The sequence below is a fragment of the Stenella coeruleoalba genome (assembly GCF_951394435.1).
Source record: "Stenella coeruleoalba genome assembly, chromosome: 2".
NCBI lineage: Eukaryota > Metazoa > Chordata > Mammalia > Artiodactyla > Delphinidae > Stenella > Stenella coeruleoalba.
The window spans coordinates 172,054,053-172,066,076 of record NC_137147.1 but is presented as its reverse complement, the minus strand read 5'-3'; the positions used below and the strand labels follow the sequence as shown (position 1 = coordinate 172,066,076).

General features: G+C 39.5%; 1 protein-coding gene across 1 annotated transcript in view; it reads right to left on the bottom strand.

The window, feature by feature from the left end:
* GPR158 (G protein-coupled receptor 158) overlaps positions 1-12,024 on the bottom strand; it is a gene marked incomplete at its 5' end in the record, with an annotated part of 324,229 nt that overhangs the window by 166,046 nt on the left and 146,159 nt on the right. The window contains one exon of the mRNA XM_079912544.1: positions 5,535-5,637. Coding sequence (XP_079768670.1) covers positions 5,535-5,637 — 103 coding nt within the window. The remainder of the gene's footprint in view (positions 1-5,534; positions 5,638-12,024) is intronic.

Genomic DNA, 12,024 nt, shown 5'->3' with positions numbered 1-12,024 from the left:
GTGTTCCTCAGCTGGGAAGTGGAGCAAATACTAGACGGAAGGGATGAAAATGGGCGGAATATCTGAGGAAAGGGGTAAGCAGAATAAATACAAGCTTTCCAATAGTTACCATAAAAGTAACAATATTTTTGAGCATTTAATACGTGCCAATTACTATGATTAGAACTTTATATTCATTACATCATTGAATCCTTATTTATTCTATAAAGCAGATGGTGTTATCCCAATTTTATGTATGGCATAATTGAAGTTTAGGTTAGTTAAATAATTTAGCACAGTGCAAGTAAGTAATGGAGCCAGGATTCAAACCTAAATTAGACTTATTCCAAAGACTATGCTCTTAATTATTATATTAAACTATGGTAGAAATACAGCTCTGAGATCGGCAACCAGGGAAATCCAACATGGTATGGAGTGTTCCAATAACTGAAAAGAACTAGTTAAAGACAAACGAGGTAAATGAGATAGTCAATAGTCCAAGAAGATTGGCGGCACTGGGAACTCTTCCACTGGCAAATAACCCTATCTGCCAGACATTTAGTGCCTGGACTCCAATCCCTATAAATAGGACTAATGAAAGAAGATGTAAAAACTGAAAATTAGGCAAATGACAGACAAAGTATAGGCCCAGGCAGTTAGATGGAGAATTTTGCTACTACAACTGAAGTGATTAGAACCAGGTCACAAGGCTTAAGTAAGACCAAGAGCAAAAGTAATGATGTTGATTATGAGAATATGATATTGAAGCTCTTTTAATCCATTCCAAGTTGGGGATTAGACTAGAGACTGGACTTAGTCTGCAAAAAGCCAAATATCTCCAGCTCTCCGGTCATGAAACAGAAGAGGAATGGGGAGTGTGAGACCCAAGTACAACACAAAGATGTGCATCCCAGAGACAGGTTAGCCTTGCTGAGCAGTTTGCTTGGAGCTCAGCATCCCTATGCTGTGCCTGCTTTCAAAGAGTTTTCCATTTCTTTCTTCTGAGACTACACATTGTTTAAATCTCTGCTTTTGGGGGGCCTTTTTTTTTTATTTTTTTTTTTAATATATATATTTTTTGCGGTACGCGGGCCTCTCACTGCTGTGGCCTCTCGTGCCGTGGAGCACAGGCTCCGGACGCGCAGGCCCAGCGGCCACGGCCCACGGGCCCAGCTGCTCCGCGGCACGCGGGATCCTCCCAGACCGGGGCACGAACCCGCGCCCCCTGCATCGGCAGGCGTACCCTCAACCACTGCGCCACCAGGGAAGCCCGGGGGGGCATTTTTTCCCCACCATCAACAGAGTTGGCAAAGCAGGGATTGTCATTTTTAGATGTGGGTCATTTGTTAGATGAGTTTATCTGGAAATGCATGTGAGCTGAAGTCGATCCAAAAGGCAAGAGAGGTAAGACTGAGAGGCTGGTAATGTGTCCCATGAAAGAGAAAGGAGATTGTACTGAAGACAGAGTTCAAACTGTGACAGATGGATTTGAGGAAGATGAGCTTGTCATAAGCTTGTATTTCAACAGCCTGGAAGTGAACAACCTGGATTTGAAGAGACAGTTACACATCAGTACTTGGCGATTCTGAAATCCTGCTGCTATCCAGATGTCAGATCCTATTAGCTCTCCTATGACCACCAATCTAAAGAGATGCCAGGAACACAGTCTCTGGGCTGTCAGCACAGTTTTAAATCAAGTCATCTGAACGTATCTTTGTTGTTCTTTACAAGCTCTCTGTTTACTGTGGGCCTAGGTCTAAATAAAGATTTTTAAATCACTTCATATTTTAACAGGATTTTTAACAGTCACACTGACATTTTCTCTAAGAGATCAACACCACATCTTAGCTCCTCTCTCCAAATGGGATACAAGACTATATGTGGGAATTTCAGGTCTTTTTCTAGATTCACAGCTATAGATAAGTAAATTTTACCTTTGAGAAGCATCCCTTTCTGTTTTCTATATCCCACTTTCCCTATCAAGCAACTGATTTCCTCCTGTTGCCTTTAACTCCCAAGTCTTCTTTGTATTGTCCTTCTCAATGCAGCACTGGTTGTTACAGACTTTTGCTGTCCCATCTTCCTTCTGATCTATGTAGAATTCATTCTCTAAGAATTCTAGTTTAAAAAATTGGTTATCCTAATATAATAAAACATGTGAGACAAAGTGCTAAATACCAATGGCACTTAAGGAGTCTCTCTGTACATGTATCACTGATGTGTGTTTATATATGTGTTTGCTTATTCACTTATTTAACTATATCTATGAACACTTATTATGTGCCATGTACTATGCTAGCTGTTTTGCATACATTACCTCATTTATTGGGTCTTCGATGCTTTCTTTACCTTTGGCCCAAGGGATACATGTAGTCATTCCTTACTTCACAGAAACCACCTCAAGAATATCTGAAAACGACTACCCATATGAATTGCCTGGCTACTATGATTAAAAACTTAACACATTAAAACAGAGGTATGTAGTATAATTCTAATAGTAAACCAAAATTTTTTTTAAATGTTTGGCTAGCCCTTGGTAGAATACCCTACTGAGCTGTAACTCCTGGTCCTTAGGACAAGGAATGAATACTGTTAGATTTTCATGCAACCTGACAAGGCCATCAGGAAAGACATTTTTGGTCAAAGAGCACTTTACTGACTTCAAATTATAACATGCAGCTAGCTTTCTCTTCTGTCATTGAGGCAGGCCAGTTCTAGCTAAGTATGTGCTGAGGTCAAAGCTGAATCACAGGTATGCCCAAATATAGCTCATCTTTCTGGAAACTGTGGCCTCCTTTCCACAGCTGCTGTGTGTACAACACACGGGTTATTAGCCTTATGCAGAGAAGCGGCCCCTTCTTAGAGAGAGCAGGTCCAGTGAAAAGCACTGGCTTTTAAAATAAGGAGGAAAGTAGGAGTATGCAAATTAAATAAAGATAAGTTGTTAAAGGTTAACTAGTTTCTCCTGGTGGTGTTATAAGCAAATGGCATAGTCATTCTCTAGTTCTACAATATTTAAATGTTTTATTTCAGTCACATAGTGGGAGCTGAGAACAAATGTGGGTAAACCAGATACAAAATACCTTCACAGAACATAAGCTAAAACCTATTCCCTTAATCCTTCAGTGTTGAATCATATGTTATGTCTGGACCATAAATGTGAAGAATGCCAAAGTCGCTGGGCTATTGCCACGATCTTGTACACACACACACACACACACACACACACACACACACACACACACAATCATATCCATGCTGAAAATATGTTACCGTCATTGCTATTGTATTAGTTTTCTATTGCTGTGTAATAACTTATTGGAAACCTAGGGCTGAAAACACCTATCATTACGTCCCAGTTTCTGTTGATCAGAGGTCTGGCACAGTGAAGCTGGGCTCTCTGCTCAGGGTCTCACTAGACTAAAACCAAAGTTTTGGCTAGGCTATATTCTCATCTGGAGCTTCCAAATGTATTCACACTGTTGGAAGAACCTATAGATCTTTGCATTTATACAACTGAGGTTCCTGTTTTCTTGCTGGCTGCCTTAGCTCTTAGGGGCCACCCTCAGGTCCTAGCCACGTGGCCCTCTCACAACAAGCTAATTTATTTCTTCAAAGCTGGCACTAGAATCTCTCTCCAGTCTGCTACTATGGGAAGGATTCATTTAATGCAATATAATCACTTGAGCAACTATATCATCACCTTTGCTACATAACATAGCCTAGCAAGAGAGTGAGTACCTCGTTGTATTCACAGATGCCACCCATACTTAAGGGGAGGAGATCTGTACAGCACATGTGGGAGCAGAATCTTGGAGGCCATCTTGGAGGCCTACAACAACTATTACTCAGAACAAGGGCTGAACCCTGTGAATTATATGACTGAGGAGAGAGCAAAATGTTACTCACTTCCAGAACCTAGAAGTCAAGTGTAAACTGTCTCAAGATGAAGAACAGTGCTTTCCAAGAAAAAAAGAAGAAAAAAATCCATAAATGTCTACCAAGTTTCCCAGAGGAAGACACTCAGGTCTCAATTTCACTGTATACTTTGAACTACGCCCAGTAGAGATGCAAATTCCTATACAGACCGATAATAAGGCTGACAAAGATTTATGGATGACTACCTAAATGATACCTGTACCTCAGTTTTGGCAACCCCAAACCCTGTACCTCCTTTCTCCACTACATTCCTTCTTGTTATACCCAATAGCTGGCTACAAGCCAACGTGGCAACACTGCACTCTCTAGAGGTAGAGTAAAAAAAAATCAATATTCAAATAGTAACTTTGACATTTTCTGGAGTAAGATTAAAACAACCAGGTGAGCAAGTTTTGATTCTGCAATACCTGCATACCTCAGAGATATTGTGGGTTTGGTTTCAGACCACTGCAATAAAGTGAAATCGCAATAAAGCAAGTCACATGAATTTTTTTGGTTACCCACTGCATGTAAAAGTCATGCTTACAGCATTCTGTAGTCTATTAAGTGTACAATATCACTATGTCTAAAAAACCAATATACAGACCTTAATTTAAAAATGCTTTATTCAGAAAAAAGTGCTAATCATCATCTGACAATACAGGGTTGCCACAAACCTTCAATTTGTAAAAAAGCACAGTATCTTTGATGCGTAACGAAGCAAAGCAAGATAAAATGAGGTATGCCTGTATATCTCCTGTATAATCACCTCCCCTTGAATGATGGTGGACCTGTAAGTATGAGGAGATAGGCTTTCCTTTGATTAAGTGACATTACATGGCAAAGTGATGGGATAGTCATTTCCATGACTGATATAATGATTATATTATATAAGACTCCATCGGAACAGACCGGGGAGATTTTCTTGGTGGCCTTGAAAAGTAAGGGTCACATGAGTAGGCCTTGAGGAGACTTCTAGGAGCTGAGAGTAAGCCCAGGTTGGTGGCTAGCAATAAAATGGGGACCTCACACATACAGCTGAAAGGAACCTAATTCTGTCAATGACCTGAATGAACTTGAAAGAAGTCCCTGAGCCTCAGATCAGATCACATCGCAGACGACCCCTTGACTTTGGCTCCGTGAGACCCTGTGCAGAGGAACCAGCTAACCCCTGACTGAAAAGCTAATCAGTTGAAACTGTGTGATAATATGATTGTGTTGCCTTAAGGTGTTAACTCTGTGGCACTTCCTCATGCAGCATAGAGACCTAACATACAAACAAATTAAAACATAAATAAAATAAGCAAACTAGCAAAATTAGCTTTAGGAATTTTCTGCAGCAACACCTCTCAATAACTGAATCCCAACTGGTCTCACTGAGTAGCTACAGTATTTCCAGGCATTTAAAATGTATTGAAAACAAAAATATACCTAAAAAAACCCCCACATTTCTTGGTGGTACTCCAGAGGATTAGAGATGACAAACTAAAGCAAAAACTCCTTAAGTGATGAAAGAATGCCAAACCAGTGGGGATTTAATCATCTGACTCCAACAAGGTTAAAAGAAAATCTAAATAATTAATTATGATAGATATTATGTGTATTCACATATATGCACAGAAGCAAAGGGCACTTACTCTGAAAGCTGTTCACTGAGAAGACTCGAGGATGATAGAATCCTGCTTTGCAAATGCACTGATAGGCTCCAAGCACGAATCCTAGGCCCTTAATCGGCATACACTATGAGAAAGAAAAGACAGCAGTACCGTTGATCATAGTTTACTTCACAGTATAAAGACTCACAGATATCCATCATTGCAAGTGGTAACAGAGATACCACATTTTCCAGAAATAAAATATCTCATTTTTGAACTTTATTTTAGGTTTGTTTGCCAACAGACATTTTTTTAAAGTAGTTTTCTTTCTAAATATATGCCATTACAGCTGCAGTTGCCATACATCTTTAACTCATTCAGTTGCCTTAGGAAGTAATTATAGACAGTTTTTTTTAATGCCTCACATATCATCTTATTGCCTTAAGAGATATTTCTTAAGTCTATAAGAATATTTTTAAAAGTGATTCCATGCGAAATATTTCCACCAAAGTAAAGGTAGGTAGGTAGATGGACAGACAGATACATAGAATTTAAGATGTGGAAATTGCCTTTAAGAATTAAATATTCATCAAATTTCATCCTCGGATTAAAAAATACAAATTGATGGAATAACAAAACAAGTAAACTTTAAAGTGTAATTCAGAAGAGGATAAAAAGATAAATTAATGATCTGAAGTGCTCTTTACCTAAAATCTGTTTCATAGATAAATATTCTACATGTACATAAACATGAAGAAAAGTAATGATTGGCTTTCCAAATATATCACACCAATAGACATGATGGACATCCCAAAAGCTTAATATTGGCATCTTTCAAGAATATCACTGAACCCTAGCAAAACTGTTTAACATACTTCATTTCTTTTTTTTTTTAACATCTTTATTGGAGTATAATTGCTTTACAATGGTGTGTTAGTTTCTGCTTTATAACAAAGTGAATCAGCTATACATATACAAATATCCCCATATCTCCTCCCTCTTGCATCTCCCTCCCACTCTCCCTATCCCACCACTCTAGGTGGTCACAAAGCACCGAGCTGACCTCCCCATGCTATGCGGCTGCTTCCCACTAGCTATCTATTTTACATGTGGTAGTATTTATAAGTCCATGCCACTCTCTCACTTCGTTCCAGCTTACCCTTCCCCCTCCCCATATCCTCAAGTCCATTCCCTACGCCTGCGTGTTTATTCCTGTCCTACTCCTAGGTTCTTCAGAACCTTTTTTTTTTTTAGATTCCATATATATATGTTAGCACACGGTATTTGCTTTTCTCTTTCTGACCTACTTCACTCTGTATAACAGACTCGAGGTCCATCCACCTCACTACAAATAACTCAATTTCGTTTCTTTTAATGGCTGAGTAATATTCCATTGTATACATGTGCCACATCTTCTTTATCCACTCATCTGTCGATGGACACTTAGGTTGTTTCCATGTCCTGGCTATTGTAAATACTGCTGCGATGAACACATGACTCTTTTTGAATTATGGTTTTCTCAATTGACTCAAGTGCTGGGTCACACTGTAGTAATATTTTCAGTTTTTTAGGGAACCTCCATACTGTTCTCCAGAGTGGCTGTATCAACTTACATTCTCACCAACAGTGCAAGAGGGTTCCCTTTTCTCCACACCCTCTCCAGCATTTACTGTTTGTAGATTTTTTAATTTTTTTTTTTTGCGGTACGCGGGCCTCTCACTGTTGTGGTCTTTCCCATTGTGGAGCACAGGCTCCGGATGCTCAGTGGCCATGGCTCACGGGCCCAGCCGCTCCGCGGCATGCGGGATCTTCCCAGACCAGGGCACGAACCCGTGTCCCCTGCACCGGCAGGCGGACTCTCAACCACTGTGCCACCAGGGAAGCCCTTTATTTATTTATTTATTTTGTGGTACGCAGGCCTCTCACTGTTGTGGCCTCTCCCATTGCAGAGCACAGGCTCCGGACGCGCAGGCTCAGCAGCCATGGCTCACAGGCCCAGCCGCTCCGCGGCATGTGGGATCTTCCCGGACCAGGGCACGAACCCGTGTCCCCTGCACCGGCAGGTGGACTCTCAACCACTGGGCCACGAGGGAAGCCTTGTTTGTAGATTTTTTGATGATGGCCATTCTGACTGGTGTGAGGTGATACCTCACTGTAGTTTTGATTTGCATTTCTCTAATGATTAGTGATGTTGAGCATCCTTTCATGTGTTTATTGGCAATCTGTAGATCTTCTCTGGAGAAATGTCTATTTAGGTCTTCTGCACATTTTTGGATTGGGTTTTTTGTTTTTTTGATATTGAGTTGTATGAGCTGCTTGTAAATCTTGGAGGTTAATCCTTTGTCAGTTGCTTCATTTGCAAATATTTTCTCCCATTCTGAGGGTTGTCTTTTCGCCTTATTTATGGTTTCCTTTGCTGTACAAAAGCTTTGAAGTTTCATTAGGTCCCATTTGTTTATTTTTGTTTTTATTTCCGTTTCTCTAGGAGGTGGGTCAAAAAGGATCTTGCTGTGATTTATGTCAGAGTGTTCTGCCTATGTTTTCCTCTAAGAGTTTTAGAGTGTCTAGCCTTACATTTAGGCCTTTAATCCATTTTGAGTTTATTTTTGTGTCTGGTGTTAGGGAGTGTTTGAATTTCATTCATTCTTTTACATGTAGCTGTCCAGTTTTGCCAGCACCACTTATTGAAGAGGCTCTCTTTTCTCCACTGTATATTGTTGCCTCCTTTATCAAAGATATGTGTGTGGGTTTACCTCTGGGCTTTCTATCCTGTTCCATTGGTCTATATTTCTGTTTTTGTGCCAGTACCATACATACTTCATTTCTGCTACATTCAATTACATAAGGATGGAATAACTTCCATTACAATACAGTTTATCAGTAAAAAGGGTGTTTCAAGAATTTGATCAACACTGAAATTTCTTTTTTGATAGCTCTCTACCAAGATCCCAACACTTTACCTTTTTGCCATTATAACCTATTAGAGGAGCTGAGAATTTAGTGAATCTGAAAGTTACAAATAGTGACCCTCTGACAGAGGCCCTTGAGAGAAAATACTAAATTATCTAAATAATAATCCCTCAATCTAAGCTTTAATGATTAGTAATAAGATCAAAATTGCATATCATGAAAATTCCAGCAAACAATAAAGTATTTATATGTAAGGTAGCAAGAGCTAATACATGCTCTAAATTCATAGGTTATAGCACGAAAATCTTTGAAAAAGAGCTCTCTAAAAGACCTTGAATATTTTATTTCATTAATACCCTTTTTTTTTTTCACCCAACACACTCATATCCAATTATGTCTTGCAATTGAAAACACAGTTCTTGACCCAGAGCAAAATACAAGGACAGATAAGTACCAGTCAATTCAACTGGGTTGGCAAGTAGTTATGAAAGAACTATTGTGTGTGTAGAGAATTCCTCCAGGACTTAAATGAAATAACACATCCTACTTATAAAGGTCTAGTGATATAGTGGGTCAGATCCTATTTCCGAATTGTATAAATAAAAAGGCAATTGTAACACTTACTTTGGAGAAGCACTATTATAAGAGATCATATTGTTTGTGGTCAGTCAGAAAACATATGCCTGAATTCTGACTTACTAGTTAATATGAATTTGGGGCTGTTCTCTTAACTTCACTGAGACTTATTTTTTTTAACTTGTAAGAACAATCATTCAATTAGATTCAGGAACACTTTGAAGAAAGCAGAACTACCAAGATGTCCTAATAGCTGAAATACAGGGTATAAGAGGAAGAGAAGAATAAAGGATGACTCCCAGGTTTTTGGCCTGAGCAACCTTAAGAATGGAGTTGCCATCAAGGATCTGGGAAAGGCTGCAGGTGGAGTTGATTTGGAGAAGAGAACACAAGTTCAGTTTTGCAAATGTTAAGTGTGAAGTGTCTATTTGAAATTTAATTCCTGATATCAAATAAGTAGTCTGGGGCTTCCCTGGTGGCGCAGTGGTTGAGAGTCCGCCTGCCGATGCACAGGACGCGGGTTCGTGCCCTGGTCCGGGAAGATCCCACATTCCACGGAGCGGCTGGGCCCGTGAGCCATGGCCGCTGAACCTGCACATCCGGAGCCTGTGCTCCGCGACGGGAGAGGCCACAACAGTGAGAGGCCCAGGTACCTCAAAAAAAAAAAAAAAAAAAAGTAGTCTGATAAAGTAGTATGGAGTTTGGGAGAGATGTCTGGGCTCTATAATTTGGGATTCATTTGCATAAAGACGATAGACAAAGCCATGAGATCAGATAAGACTAGATCATTAAGGGAGTGCCTGTAGGCAGTGAAGTTAATAGATCCAAAGGGATGAGACTCAGGACACTCCAAGGCAAAAAGGTTAGGCAGAAGGAAGAAGCAAAGGACACTGAGAAGTGCAATTCAGTGAGGTACCATTATTTAATTAACTAGATTGTGACACTAAGTGCATAACATGGAATTTCTTGTGAGTTACATTTATTAAATATTCACCCAGCCAAGATATATCCAAGCAAACTAAGTCTTAGATACTAAGAATAGCAGTGCAGTTTAAATATTCTGCTTCACTGGAATTTGAAGGTTAATGCTATTCATTTAATCAGCACTAATTCCCTGGTAATGTGACTCGGCACTGCAACAGTGACTCAGTTGAGAATTTTAAATGTTTAAGGCAGATCTGAAAGTTTATTGGAATAAGGGTATCTCTTTAATATAAGCTAACGATAGAGCTGAAAGAAAATGAAGTTTTTTAAAAAATCTATTGATTAGATAAACATCAATAAATGTTGATTAGATAATTAGTTGATTAGATAAACATCACCAAATATAAAGTCCCCTGAACTTAAAAACAAAATGCTTCCTAATTTTATTATGGGAAACACTGCAATATGAATTATTAGTTACCTCAAACTCTGTTCATCTTAAATTATCTTATACCCTTAAAGAAAAATTTTAAAATGTTCAACCAGTTAAATTCAATAAAAGAATATCATCTGTTACAGTGGAGAAAAAACAAAAAAAAAGAATATCATTCCGCTACACACACTCTGTGTGGAACCGAATGTGCTGTTGCTTACACACACTTGTCTTGGAGTGTAAAAGTGATCTTACCATACTTTCGTGTTCCATCCACCACCACCATTCTGTAGCTACTCCAATTTGGCCACCTCCCAGCCAAACTTACACATTTTCAACATGAGGCAATTCGTGTACTAGTTTAGCTAATTTCTCTTTTAATCTCCATAAGTATGGTGACTACTCAACCTATGTTTACTGTAATTGGACTCAGTAACTGCTTTTTATATTTTTTTCTCCTTAGGGATTTAGAATATAAACATAGATCCTCACTAGATTCAGGAGAAAAAAATCTTCAAAATTTTACCATAACATTAAGATGCTCATTTTAGATATTAAAGATCTTTATTTTATATACTCAAATCTAAATCTTTCTACTTTATCTTCATAGAAGTCCAAAAGGGTGGAAATGGAAAAAGCAGCACTTCTTCTTCCATAAGGGTAGCTCTTCCATGAGACCCTTTGATAAAAATTAAGCTCTTCATATTAAGAGTTAAGGCACCCTTGTGAGTGAGGTAGGTGCCCAAAAGATTGGATGCCTTCTTTGATGAAACTTACGAAGCCACCAGCAGAGACTTCCTAAGGAGAGATCTTGAGAGCCTACAATCAAAGGTAGGTCCCTAGGAGTAATCCAGATCCAAATGGGAAGAGATGTTGCTTAAGAGATTAGAGAAATATGGACAGATTGCTAGAAGTATACAACCGACCAAGTCTGGGTCATGAAGAAACAAAAATTACGTACAAACCTATAACTAGCCGGTAGACTGAATCAGTAATCGAAAACCTCCTAACAGAGAAAAGCCCAGGGCCAGATGGCCTCAATGGACAAACATTTAAAAAAGAATTAACATCAGTATTCCTCAAACTCTTCCAAAAATTGAGAGAGAACAGTTCCTAACTCATTTTATGAGCCCAGAATTACCCTGATATCAAAGCCAGACAAAGATACTACAAGAAAAGAAAACTGCAGACCAATAATCCTGATTAAAATTGTTGTGAAAATCTTCAACAAAATACCAGCAAACCATATTCAACATCACATTAAAAGGACTATAGAGTTTTCAGCAGCAAGGAGGTACTTGAGAACAAGAGCCGTGTGGATGAAAGGCTCTTGGTGCTGCAGCCAGGAGTCAGTGCTGTGCCTCTGAGGTGGGAGAGCCAACTTCAGGACAGTGGTCCACAAGAGACCTCCCAGCTCCACGTAATATCAAACGGCGAAAATCTCCCAGAGATCTCCATCTCAACACCAGCACCCAGCTTCACTCAAGGACCAGCAAGCTACAGTGCTGGACACCCTATGCAAAACAACGAGCAAGACAGGAACATAACCCCACCCATTAGCAAGGAGGCTGCCTAAAATCATAATAAGTCCACAGACACCCCAAAACACACCACCAGATGTGGACCGGCCTACCAGAAAGACAAGATCCAGCCTCATCCACCAGAACACAGGCACTAGTCCCCTCCACC